Here is a 14,367-nt window from a genome sequence, read left to right as displayed (position 1 = left end):
TGTGAACTCTTAAAAGCAGAAAAAGAAATAGAAGTCTCTGTCATGTAAAAATAAATAAATACAAAAACCCCAAAAAAACACAAATCACATTTTTGGTCATTTTGCCCAGCCCTAATGTCATCGATTCACAGCTAATATAGCTCTCACCCTGGAAGACGTGGTTGCGGCCAAACTTGGGGATGTCGGGATGATGGGAAATGAAGTCTTCCAGAAAGCTGGTGAGCTGGTAGCCCTGCCGTAGGGTCATGTGACAGCCCAGCAAGTACTGGTGCACCACACGCAGGTGAAAGTCATAGCTAAAGGAGTGGACATGCATCAGGTCCCGCACTTTATCACACTCCTCTGTGAACAGCATTGACAGCTGTGAGGCAGAAGCAGAAGCAGAAAAACACACAAACACACACAGGTTCAGACACAGCTTCGGACACATGTCTATGGTGTAAGAATTCAACTAGAACCAATAGGTAGAGTGTTTAGAAGTAGTAGCCAAAACAGAGACAAAGACAGAAACCAAGCATTAACCAAGCCCCATAATGCTTTAGGGAATCCTTAATTGTTATCCGTTCGGTTATACAGTCATGACTCATGGAAATCGACAATAACCATAAAACATACAACCATAAGATTAAATTAGAACATCAACATCACTTTATCTGGTGTCACATTGCAGTACTCAACAAGCCTTTCTTGAGCTGAGGTGAGGGTGTTAGAGCAGTACAAACACAACTGTGCAGGGCAGGGGTGCTCCAGAACCACTCATTAAGTCTCCCAAAGAGCCCCCTATTGACTTCGCATTGCTGCAACAAACTAAATCTGGCAAGAACCAAATGATTATCTGAAGTTTTCAACAGTTTTTAACACAAACAACTTCAACAACCATCTATGCCAAAAACCATCCTCTTGCACACTCCTTTGTTGAGATCCACGACATCAATCAACTGTACCTTATATAATTAGATCCAATATCAAAGACAGGCTTACAAAAGCTTTAATGACTAATGCAAATGACAGCAGGGAGGCATGAACTAGGAGTAATTACAGCACAATAGACTGGGGGAGGGGAGCTAAATGCTATTTCTGATGCTGCTTTGATATTGACCATTACCCTGGAAAAAAATGCAAATAGGTTTTTATCAAATCAAAGGCTTTGAGACTACACATTCACCACTACTGTAAATGATTGTGCTTGTGTGTGCATAGGAAACAGAGCATTTTTTCCACTGGCGGTCCTAGTTTTTACCAGACTTCAAGCGTAACACTGATAAATGATACGTTTTGTCTGTTTTTTTTTCTTCTTTGTTCATGAGAGTCTGTGCAAGTGGTTGAACTTTTGAAGCTAATCACAGAGAGTGTAGCCCAGATTGTAACGTGTTAAGAGAGGCTAAATGATAGCTGCTGTTAAACTTTCAGCACCCTTGCAGGTCCCACTAAACATCTGGAGTTTAATTAAAGCAAACCTTCTGATCCAGTCACACAATATACTATTTGTAAAACACAGAAAAAACATACTTCACAACTCCGTAGCTGATTCTGCTGTGACTAGGTTATTCACTTTAAGAGGGGAACGTAGCTTTTAAATGAAATTCAGTACACAGCTTTGATATATTTTCTAACACCTTGCATTAGTCAAAAAATAATGCGATGAGGACAATTGCTCAATGCATGAGGGACAAGCCCCAGAAAAAGGGGCAACCTACATTATTTAAAGAGATAAAAGTTGCTATTGTGCTACTAAATTGCTACTAAACACACTGAATGGGGTGGGTAATTTCTGGCCTTGCGGGCCAGATTCCTGCACAAGTTTGTACTTTTCCTGCTGAATTATACCTGCTGAATTCAACCTGTTAATCTGGTAACTGCCAGGTTTAGTTAGGTATGAGCAGGGAATTCAACAAACTGTGTCGGACTCTGGCTCCCATTGCCCACCCCTGCCCTAGAATCAAGGATCCCAATTCTAATCTTGTTTTGTGCTTTCTGTTATTTTGCTAAGATTAGCTCAAGCTAAATTGGTGTCAGAAATGGGAAAAAAACCAAAACAAAACAAAACAAAACAGAAATTATGCATTTGGGGGGTTTGCTGCTTTTTGTCCCACTTATCACAGTATTTTATCAAATTTCAATTCAAATATCAGTCAAATCTAAACATCTGGCTAATGTTAATAGTTTTCAAAACGTAAACATCTACAGATATGATGACATTATTCTGTATCAATATTTTTTGCAGATTCATTTTGTGTAGAAAAAACATGACGAGATGCAAATGAAGAAGAAGCAGAATTAATTACAAGCCGTCGTAAAATCCACTTCAGCAGAAATAAGTAGTATTCTTAGAAATAAGAAGTATGTGAAAAATGTTTGTTAGGACGCTTCAATCGCTTATCTGAGTTTGCAGAAAAGCGGAAACCTCTCAGCCCCTGTATCCCAGCTGGCATCACCATGGCATCCTTGAGAAAACGAGAGTGAAGTATCGCCCGAGAGACACGCAACAGGCAGACACACGATCACAGAAAGCTCTCTCATACCTAAAGCCATCTCAAAAACTCGCAAAAAAGGGAATTCGCAAAAGGGGCAGGGCTGCAGGCAGAAGGAAAGTGCCAATCATTATGAGGAGGGGGAAAAAAGACTGAAGCCTGATTGGTGAGAGGCGAGCCTGAGCCTGCCACTGAGGACTGTGGGACATACCGCAGAGTCTGAGGAGGCCTCAGGGGGATACGGCTTACTGCGAGGCCGCGAGAGCAGTGGGTCCTGATGAAGAGAGAGGATCAGATGGGACTGTACATACGCATGGAAACAAACACAAACACACACACACACACACACACACACACACACACACACACACACACACACACACACACACTCCAACACAATAGACACAGAATGCACTAAGAAAATAAATAGAGCACTCACACACGCACACACACACACAAAGATAAACAGAGAAGAAATGACACTGTGCAGAGTAGTTCAATATCACAGGAGAGAACAAACACACAAGGGCCCAACCAGTTACCACGAGTCTGTTACTGCAATTCAAGCTAAACTGGTCAATTTAAACACAACATACCATCACGGTTGCATCCAAGTTTAATCTTCACCATGGTAATGACATTTTAAAACAAGTATGAAAACAAGTAAGAATGAGATCAGACCAACAGTGCCTCCAAGTAGTATTTAACCCTTTGCAGATTTTGCAGGTGTACACAATAACTTAACATTGTAAAATTTCGAAAGTAGATGTGTAGTTAGGTTCCCTCAAGTATTAAGAACAATGAGCTTCACATGCTTGGATAAATTATCTGTTTACTGTCTTTTCTGACTATAAAAGCCCCTCCCCAAACAAGTCAACAGCACTCGGAAGTAGAAGGTTAATGGAACTACTTGTCTGAACGGTCAAGGATGACCTAACGAGAACAAGGGGGGAGCTCAGGAAAGATCTTATTGCGGTGGGGACATTGGTTTCAATAAATACCATAAGTAACATACTCCACCGCAAAGGTCTCCATTCCAGACAAGCCCGTAAGGTACTGTTACTTTCAAAGCGCCATGTTAAAGCACGTCTAAACTTTGCTTATGATCACTTGGAGGACTCTGAGGCAAGACTGGTTAAAGATTCTCTGATCTGATGAGATGAAGATTGATAATTTGGTGCCAGCCACACCTGGATTTGGCGAGAGAATGGCACTGCATACCATCCCAAGAATACCATCCCTACAGTCAAGCATTGTGGAGGCAGCATCATGCTGTTGGACTGCTTCTCAGCCAAGGGGCCTGGCCGTCTGGTCCGCATCCACAGGAAGAAGGATGGCACAGCCTACCTGGAGATTTTAGCCAAAAACCTCCGCTCTTCCATTTTAAGATGGGTCATAATTTTATGTTCCAACAGGACAATGACCCCAAGCACACAGCCAAGAAAACCAAGGCCAGGTTTAAGAGGGGAAAGATCAAGGTGTTGCAGTGGCCTAGTCAGTCTCCTGACCTTAACCCAATTAAAAACCTGTGGAAGGAGCTCAAATCCACAAGAAATGCTTAACGACCTGCGCTGACCTGATCAGGTCTTAAGCAGAAAAGCAGAAAGGGTTATTCCACAAAACATTAAACCTAGGGGTTGAATGATAATTAACCCTCATGTTTATGTTTAGATGCATTATATTTTAATTGAGCAACCTATATTTTTTGTTTGCAATATTTAGGCATCTGTTAATAAATGCTGCTCTTGTTCAAAGTTTTAAAGTTCAAACTCATTTGCAACGTGTTGCATTTGCAAAATCTACAGGGGGTTGAATACTACTTGGAGACACTGTAACTAACATTAACCAACAAACTGCAACATTGTATTGAAACTGCTGCATTCCTAGTTCATATTATTTAAGATTTCACTTTATGCCATTTGTTTATTTATTTAAGGTATTTTTATTGTCATGATATTCGTGCAGTACAACAAAATAGTTGTCTTCACATATCCTAGCTTGAAAAGCCAAGGCACAGAGCAAAGGTTAGCTGTGCTACTATCCTGTGATCCCAATAAACACTTAGTTAAGAAAATGTCAACTGATAATGGATCATTACAGGCAGCAGGTCATCAGCCAATTTTACTGCATTCCCTCAATAAAGCAATTCTCACTTAAAGCCCAGAAAAACTGAAATGTTCACAATGATCAGGCCCTGAAACACACACAAACACAGAGACACAAACACACACTACAGCTTACAGTAACATGAGAGTATATAGGCTCACCAGAATAGCAACAGGGTGCATCTATTTTTCCATATTCACACAACAGCCATCTTGCTCTCAGGGTGAAAAGAATGTCCTATTGCTATGTGTCAATGCAGACCTAAAACATCTTTCCATTGGCTATAGGTGGATATACAAGATAAAACTTTCAGTAGCCTAAACGTAATCTTCTAAAGGCTACAGGCTACAGGCAACCTTCTGTCTAATATATTCCCCTTACAGGTACCTCTATCCACCACAAATACAGCATAGCTGCTGTTCTGGTTCAGTGCATGTGTGAGGTTATTTAATCTGTTCTGTCATCACAGCCGTGTTCACTGTGGAAACTTTTATTGCAAAAATTATATATATATATATATATATATATATATATATATATATATATATATATATATATATATATATATATATATAAAAAAAAGCATTTGTTGATTGTGCAGCCCCCTAAAAACTTTCAATTGCCACTGTATTTCAGTCCGTCAAACTTTTCTGAACTCTGGCCTACACGTTGGTTTTGTTCCTCTAAAACTGACACTTTTTGTTTGCTCCGCAAGACAACACTAACTGCCAGTACCATCAAAAAAATATTTTTTTGCATCTAGCCCCATTCAAAGGGGATTCCAATAAAGTTGACCCCCAGTGGTTTCTGTCAGTGATAATTATTACCACAATTAATACTGCATACAACTTGCTGAATGAAGTTTCAGTCACTAATCCTCACTGAGAACATGTGTAACAATGACTGGCACATTCACACATGTAGAATATCTTTACACAATGTATGCTAATTTACTGGCATCCTTATTTGACTCACTTGAGCAATATGGCTCCCCTGATTACATTGTAGCCCACTGGGCTTACAGAGGTTAGCCTCGTTCCACCCTAGGGGCATTTCTCTCGGTTGCTTCATCTCTGCCACAAGAGACTTCAGAAAAAAAGCCAAAACATTCCCACGCAGTCATGGCTTAATTGTTCACTTTGAGCAGCTGTGATTGTAAGGCACCTTATGGAGCTTCTACACCGCAGGAGAAACACAGAAAACCTCCTGCTGAGCAACATCTGGAGAAGCTGGGTAAAGACGGCAGCCGTTTACAAATATTTACACCTAATTACTCCTCATTTGTAACCAACCTGGACCCACTTCACACTAAAAACTCAAAAGACAGGGGTGGGCAATTTGTTAAAAATTAAATACCCCAATATTCAATGACATTAGATATTTGGTTGTCCTGATGTTTTCTAACAGGTTGGCAAAATAAAAGGTGCCAGAAAAAGAACTACTCTAAATTAAGGAAAAGAACATTCTTGAATAGGATAAAAACTACATATCAGAGTATATATATATATATATATATATATATATATATATATATATATATATATATAGGACACTCTGGAGCAGATAACATGAACCTACTCACACCACACCTTATGCCAGGCATGGACTATAGGGGTATAAACCCCTTAGCATTGAGCTGTGGAGCTCTGGAATGATGGTGCTCTCAGATGGGGAATAACAAAACAGCAACAAAAGTTAAACTTAAAACAATGAATGAGCAGGTGTCACAATTATTATGGAGTTGGTCCTCCCTATGCAGCTCTAATAGCAGTTTTGTAACTCAATTACTGAGTCAGCAGAGCATACGTGCCTCTTATCCACTATGTATCTCAGTGCTAGGGGACCCCACTCTGTAACTTAACTTCATACACCTGTGGCAATGGAACTGAAGACTGAATGGAACACCTAAATTCAATGATTGACCCTTAAATCATGGTCCACCGGTGGGCCGAAAGAGTTATTACAAACATCTATTACCAAAGAAAAGCCCCACAAGTTTGTATAGATATCCCTGGAGTTAATGAGTAATAAGCCTTAGTGTGTAATAAGCCTTGATGGTATATATATATATATATATATATATATATATATATATATATATATATATATATATACACATATTGTGTGTGTGTGTGTGTGTGTATGTATATACAGTGCCCTCCATAATTATTGGCACCCCAGGTTAAGATGTGTTCTTTAGCTTCTAATAAATTGAGTTTTTTTCTAAATAATATAGAACCACGATGGAAAAAAGAGTAAAATCCAACCTTTAACTCAAGTGAATTTATTCAGTAGGAAATCCCACATTAAGAAATAATTGTTTAACATCAAATCATGTGTGCCACAATTACTGGTACCCCTGATGTTAATACTTTGTACAACCCCCTTTTGCCAACAAAACAGCACCTAATCTTCTCTTATAATGTTTCACAAGATGGGAGAATACAGATAGAGGGATCTTTGACCATTCCTCTTTGCACAATCTCTCTAAATCATCCAGCGACCTGGGTCCTCTCCTCTGCACTCTCCTCTGCAGCTCACCCCACAGGTTTTCAATGGGGTTGAGGTCTGGGGACTGAGATGGCCATGGGATGAGCTTGATTCTGTGTGTGGTGAACCATTTCTGTGTAGATTTGGCCATATGTTTTGGGTCATTATCTTGCTGAAAGACCCAGTGACGACCCATCTTCAGCTTTTGGGCAGAAGCCACCAGATTTAGTTTTAAAATGTCCTGGTATTTCAAAGCATTCATGATGCCATGCACCCTAACAAGGTTCCCAGGGCCTTTGGAAGAGAAACAGGCCCATAGCATTACTGATCCTCCCCCATATTTCACAGTGGGCATGAGGTGCTTTTCTGCATACTCAGCTCTTGTGTTACGCCAGACCCACTTAGAGCATTTGTTGCCAAAAAGCTCTATCTTAGTTTCATCTGACCAAAGCACAGGGTCCCAGTTGAAGTTCCAGTACTGCTTAGCAAACTCGTTTATGCGTTTGCGTTTATGACTGTGAGTGAGAAAAGGTTTTTTCTGTGCATGCCTCCCAATCAGCTTGTTGGCATGCAGATAGCGCCTGATGGTTGTTTTGGAGACTTTGTGACCCCAAGAAGCTACCACTTGTTGCAATTCTGTAACAGTGAGCTTTGGAGACCTTTTTATTTCTCTTATCATCCTCCTCACTGTGCGTGGTGGCAAAATAAACTTGCGTCCTCGTCCAGGCTTGTTTACCACTGTTCCAGTTGTTTTAAACTTCTTAATAATTCCTCTGACAGTGGATATTGACAGGTGTAGGTGAGTGGCTATTTTCTTGTAGCCATTGCCTGACTTGTGGAGGTCAACACACATCTGCCTTACTTGAATGGTATGTTCCTTTGTCTTTCCCATGTTGAAGAGAAATGGCCTCTGTGTCACGTCATATTTATACCCCAGGGAAACAGGAAGTTGTGAATTACTAATTAAATGTTCCTACATACTCTGATCAACTTCGTAAACTACTGTAGAACTGACAGAAATACTTTAATTACATTTATTTCCTAAGAAATGTTAGGGGTGCCAATAATTGTGGAACAGTTGATTTTATGAAGAATAATTATTTCTTAGTCAGGGATTTTTTTTCCCCTTAAAATTCACTTCAGTTAAAGGTTGGATTTTACTCTTTTTTTCCATCGTGGTCCTATATTATTTAGAAAAAAACTATATATATATAGTATTAATAAATAATATATATCATATAATATATATCATAGTGTGGACAATGAGTGGACAGAGTGTTTAAACACTCCAGCAACACTGCTGTGTCTGATTGACTCGTACCAGTGCAGCACACACTGGCCACCACTAGGTCAGTGTCACTGATGTGCAGAGAATGAGCCACCACCCAAATATTACCTGCTTTGTGGTGGTCCTGTGGGGTCCTGACCATTGAAGAACAGGGTGAAAGGAGACTAACAAAGTATGCAGAGAAACAGATGGACTACAGTCTGCAATTATAGAACTATACAGTGATATGGAGCCTTGTTTTGGTAGTGTAAAACTACTAGAACTTGTTTACATGTTATCAACCTATATATGCTCCGCTGACAAATGCATTAAATGGGATTAATGGGTTAAATGGGACTTTTGTCAATATTCTGTAAAACTTGTTTCTAAGAAATGAAAAACAAAACAAACATACATACTTACAGACAATATCTGTGTTTAGAAAGAGCATCATGATGTAATTTTACTGCATTAACAATATCATACTGTCATAGAGAAAGAGAAAGCAAGAGAGAGAGAGAGAGAGAGACAGAGAGAGAGCGAGAGAGAGAGATGCTGATATGAAGGCTTGTGACCCTTGTTAGCAAGGCAAGTGTTGATACTGATGAAGTGTGTGGAAACTGGCCTCATTTGAAACGCCTACTATGGCTTCATAAACAGAAGGGAAGACAGAAATAACAGAAGCATGAATGGCTTCTGCAAAAAAAACTAACTAGGAGGAGTTACCTGGGAATTAACTGTCTGGCCCATGGGAATCCGTGAGCACTCCAATGCATACTGCTTCACACAGAAGTAAAATCCCTGTGAGAGAGACAGAGACAGAGAAAGAGAGAGACAAAGAGAAAAAAGGAGATTTGATCAATGAATTAAAATTAATATTCAGTCAAATTAGAAACTTGAATTAGTCACGTGAAAAAGTTAGGACACCCCATAAAAACCCTTTTAACATATTTAAACATATGGACATTTTATCTTTATTTGAACAATATTAAGTGATACTCCAATGTCTCCAACGATCCTAAAATGTCATCACAGGATCTACAGGTAGCTCATGTCACAGCTGAGGTCAAAGTTCAGCATCTACCATCAGAAAGAGACCACACATGTTTGACTGTCATGGGAGGAGTGCAAGGAAGAAAGCTTTGCTGTCAAGAAAGAAATCTTACAGACACCTAACTGATGTTATTTGAGTTTTATTAGTTTAGTTAACTAAGTAACTTAATCTTGTAATGAAGAACAAATGTCTGTATATTAAAATACATTAACATTGACATTAACATGACTTTTTTTCATTGGGTGTCCTAACTTTTTCACATGACTATACATACACGTGTTGTGCAAAAGCCAGAGACAACCAATCATTTAATTTCCAGTCCAAATAGATCTTTTTATTATTTTATTATTAGCCAATTATTTTTACACAAGCCTCAACAACTACAGGTAATGTCAGATGGGAAGTGTCAAGTGTCTAAATATATGACATGCTGAAACAGGCAGCTTTACCCTGAATACCCTGAGTTGTTCTATTTGGGTGGAGAACCTACTTCCATAACTCATGTTGGGTGCCCTTTGAGACTGACTCATAGTGTGTACAAAATGCTATAAAAGTGTCCAGATGTCATACATATTCAAGAAAACAAAGATCATCAGGTAGTGTACATCATCATTCACACCTTGTACACCTTGTTTGGACCTCACAAGAAGAAAAAAAAACATCCAAAATGTTACTAGAAATTAGATTTCTTTTTAGTTTTTAATTTTCATTAACTTGCTAAAAACTTAAAATGACTCTTCTTTTGTTCTATATTTAGCTCTCCTCTTCAGTAATGTTTTATATAGATTTGGTTAAAAAATATATATAGCAATTTTTTAATGCTACAAAGCTGTTGAAAAATTGTGCTATTTATCTAATAGCTCTTACTATCGGCCAAAAAACAGCCACTGTAGAACTGTCAGTTCTTGAAGGTGTTGAAAGCAGGACCTGTGATGGTTAGACCACTGGGTCACATCTTGTGTGGTAGTGTGTGTGTGTGTGAGAGAGAGAGAGAGAGAGAGAGAGTGAGAGAGAGACCAAAGATCAAATGGGGTTTGGAGTTTGCTGCTCTTTCAGTCGATCTAGTGTGCTGAAATATTAATCGCCATAAATAGCAGCAAGGTCACTGGGCGATAAACACTCCTTTCTCCCAGCAGATCCAAGACTGGGGGCGTCTGGGGTAAAAATCTGACTTTAGCACCAGGCTAAAGTGCTAACTGCATGACTCTGCACCCCGTTGAGCAAGGGATGTGGGAGGAATTTTCAGAAAGCTTGTACCTGAAAGGCCAGCTCCATTAGCATGATTCCTCCTGGAAGTGCCCTCTGGAGGTGGTATGCTGTAGTGCCTGATCCACTGCTCTGCTGCAAAAACACAGAAATATTTTATTTTATTGTTATCAATAAACATATGATTAATTGATTATTGTTTATATACTACTTCAGATTTGGCCAAGTTGTGTTGTATCACTTTTAAAGAACAAAAGGCATTATACAGATTACATTTTGAAACATTTGATCACTATCTAGTGCTGTATGATATTCTGTTTCTTAGTAATGCAATATTAGTCTGTTAGATACTGACATTTAAGAAGGGTGTGGTACGCAAATGAGTCTCAAGCTAATTTCTGTATTCTCTACTGTATTGTGAGTACCCTGTCCAATCATAGACATGCAGAATGAATGTAGATGTTTGTAAGATCGAACAGGAATACATAAATTAATCATTAATATTTGTAAAGATCTTAAACTGCATTTTCAATGTCTCTCTCATGATCTCCCAGAACATACACATTCGTTTGATAGTTTTGTACATTTTATAATTACACAGATTACAACTGCAAGATTTTAAACAGATTACAACTGCAATTTTTTGGCAACAATCATAATGTGTGATTTTGTTTATAATAGCAACTCTAGCACAGCCCCTCATCTTAAATTATATCCAGGCTGCAACAGGTTTAGTGGCACACATTTACAACTGATAGGCTGATGAGTTTAATTCTTTAGTGCTTGAAAACAGTATGTACACCAAATGTGCAGCACCTGGCCCTCCAGCATCTGAATCTCACACACACACACACACACTCTCAAAGGTTGGCAGGCAGGCAGGCAGGCAGGCAGGCAGGCAGGCAGGCAGGCACAAGCTTGCAAGCACAAATGCTCACGTGTGTGTGTGTGTGTGTGTGTGTGTGTGGAAAAAAGGCAGAGAAAGAGTGTTTTTGATTGTAAATGTTTAATAAAGAGTGTAATTTATTTTAGCTCTAGTCTGTGTGTTTTAGTCCAAATTTACACATTAATTTAATAGTGTTTGCAAAATCATTTATAATAGTTACTGAACAATTTATAGCAGTGATTATCTATAATATAGCATTACTATGTAATTAGTTATAAGATGAATGAATAATAAACTGGTTAATAAACAGGGCAAATAATTGATTAGGCTACAGTTTAACCTCTTTAAACAATACATATTATTCAGTCAAGGTTTGTTATCAAGCATTAAGTTCTTAATTACAAGAGTGAACTGTGTGTGTTGGTACCTTTGGGCTTTCCTCACTCTTCTGCTTGTTGTAGCAAATGGAAGAAAACGAGGCCCTGCCTTCTGTGGAGAGAGAGTTCAGCATGGCAGCTCGAGCACGAGCAATACTGCAGAAAGAGAGGGGAGGGGGTGTAGCATACGGTTAAATCATCTACATACAGTCAGTGCATGTGTGTGTGCATAATTATATATATGTATAAAGACCTGTGCCGGTTTGACTATATAACACGTATGACAACAACAGAGACATAAGCACTATAGGCAACGCTTAATATAATAAAAACAACAAAAAAACTGTTGTGTCTGATTAACATTTTATCTGGCTTTTGTTAAATTTGACAGTTCTGTTGCTGAAACAGCACATGTTTTTTATTCTGTGAACAAAACTGTCGAGACAACTCTCATAGCACAATGTCAAAACAATTAACAAGCAGCTCTATTTTAAGATTAACAATTTTATTTGGACTGCTGTATTTGCAACCACTCATCTTAATATGATGTCTAATTATAAGTCCTTTCACAGAACAATGATAAATCATTTAGCAAGCTAACTACGTTTTTACTAACTAGCTGTTGACACGGCAGATTAAACAGAGCAGCACAACCATTATATTTGTCAAAGAGAGGAGAGAAACAAGTACAGACTTAGTGCACATGGCCTGGACATAGGAAGTCCTAACTGCTCAAAGAGCAAAGACAACTAAACACAACAGATCTGCACTTTACACCTATACAGCACACATTCTCCCCACTCTAATTTACTACATTACAATCATGATTATCATCATTATTATAAGAATTATTATTCTGTTAATACCCTAAAGGATACGCATTATACATTCCTGGAGGTGCTGAGAGATACAGAACGGTCAGTGAAAGAAGCATGTAGACTGAGGGGATAGAGTACTTTTACAGTATTTTACACCAATGTGACTTGCAGCATTATGCAGTTCTTGTAAGTGGCACCCTTCCTGCTCCAAGAGTTACATAGTGCAGTGAGCAGCGTGCCAAGACTAGCAAGGTTTGAAGCTTAAACTTTTTAGGTAAAATGCTTCATAATGTTACTTTAATATTTGTCATATCAGACAAAGAGAGAAAGAAAGAAAGAAACAGGAGAGAGGCAGAAAGAGAGACAGTGTGGGAGACAGAAGAGAGAGATAGAGAGAGAGAAGGGAGGGAGAGAGAGGGATTTTATGTGGGCTCATGGTCTGTTGACCCTGCGAGTAATGCTGCTGGTCAGCCTGAATCACACACACACACATTACCATACACAGTCAGCATCTGCACTGTGTCCACCAGCATTACATTTCACACACACTCAGGGAAATCCTCAGATCTAAACACAGCTGGTCAAGAGAAGTTCACTACAGTTCCATGAGTTCCTCTGAACTTTAGCATTTCCTGACAAAAAAAAGAAAAATTTAACTCTGTCAGAACAGCTTCAATACTGCAGCACACGCTTAACATACCAGACCCACTAACACACTTCCAGCCTGGCCAGCTCCCTAAGCAGTGTGTACTCAAGTGTTAGAAAGCAAATGTAAAATGGATGATGATGAGGGTGATGAGGGTGTGATGACTGAAGGCTGAACTGTTTCTTTAAGCAAACTGGATTGAATTCTGAGCTCACAGGTTACATCCCTTGTGTGTTTATGTGTGTATGTGTACCTGCGTGCAGGGGACTGAGGCCTGATTTGCACTAGTATGAAGCCCAGGCTCTGCAGGTATTGGACGTATTGCTGCAGGAATGTGTGTGAGAGTTCCTGCAGCCAAGGCTCCTCTCTCAGCCGCACATCTGCAGAGTCTGTGCTCAAACTGCGTTCTCTGACTGAGGCAGCAGAGTCACTGGAGCGATGACGCTTCTGAGAGAGAGAGAGAGAGAGAGAGAGAGAGAGAGAGAGAGGGAAAGAGACAGAGTGAGAGTCAACACATTTTTACAAACAAAAACACCTCATAGCAAATGTTGAGCTGACAGTTTGAAAGCACAGCCACTCATGCTGAAAAAGACATAACTATGCAAAATCCAGAGAGGCTGTGAGATAGCGGGTAAAAATCTCCCCACTATGCAGTTACATTTTTCTACATTCTACAGGAGTTGTTCTTTACGTTAAACATTTTTAAGGCTCCAAAATTAAATCGTTCTAACTAAATAAAACTTTCACATCAACTCACATTAAAAACTAATATTAAAACTTACAGTCAATCATACAGTACCCTGCATTAGTTTTTCATTATTTAAAATGTTTGTCTCTGCAGTGGAATTTTTGCATGTAAAAAAACCCCACAAGATCCCGTTAGAACAGATGCAAGTAAACAGGAGTAACAGGAGTTTCTTCTTTGTTGAGATTTTGTGGACTAGGCTGTAGGTTAATAAGGCTTGGTTCCAGATTTATATATATATATATATATATATATATATATATATATATATATATACACAGTCATGCCCGAAAGTATTCAT

At 39.0% G+C, this 14,367-nt stretch overlaps 1 protein-coding gene across 1 annotated transcript in view; it reads right to left on the bottom strand.

Annotated features, from left to right (window-relative positions):
- szt2 (SZT2 subunit of KICSTOR complex) overlaps nt 1-14,367 on the bottom strand; it is a 113,741-nt gene that overhangs the window by 13,403 nt on the left and 85,971 nt on the right. The window contains exons 66-71 of the mRNA XM_072683946.1: nt 13,575-13,768; nt 11,908-12,013; nt 10,646-10,729; nt 9,061-9,135; nt 2,683-2,745; nt 148-361 (exon numbers count right to left, since the gene is read on the bottom strand). Coding sequence (XP_072540047.1) covers nt 148-361; nt 2,683-2,745; nt 9,061-9,135; nt 10,646-10,729; nt 11,908-12,013; nt 13,575-13,768 — 736 coding nt within the window. The remainder of the gene's footprint in view (nt 1-147; nt 362-2,682; nt 2,746-9,060; nt 9,136-10,645; nt 10,730-11,907; nt 12,014-13,574; nt 13,769-14,367) is intronic.

Source organism: Salminus brasiliensis, chromosome 7, assembly GCF_030463535.1.
Source record: "Salminus brasiliensis chromosome 7, fSalBra1.hap2, whole genome shotgun sequence".
Taxonomy (NCBI): domain Eukaryota; kingdom Metazoa; phylum Chordata; class Actinopteri; order Characiformes; family Bryconidae; genus Salminus; species Salminus brasiliensis.
This window is presented reverse-complemented; position numbering and strand designations above follow the sequence as displayed.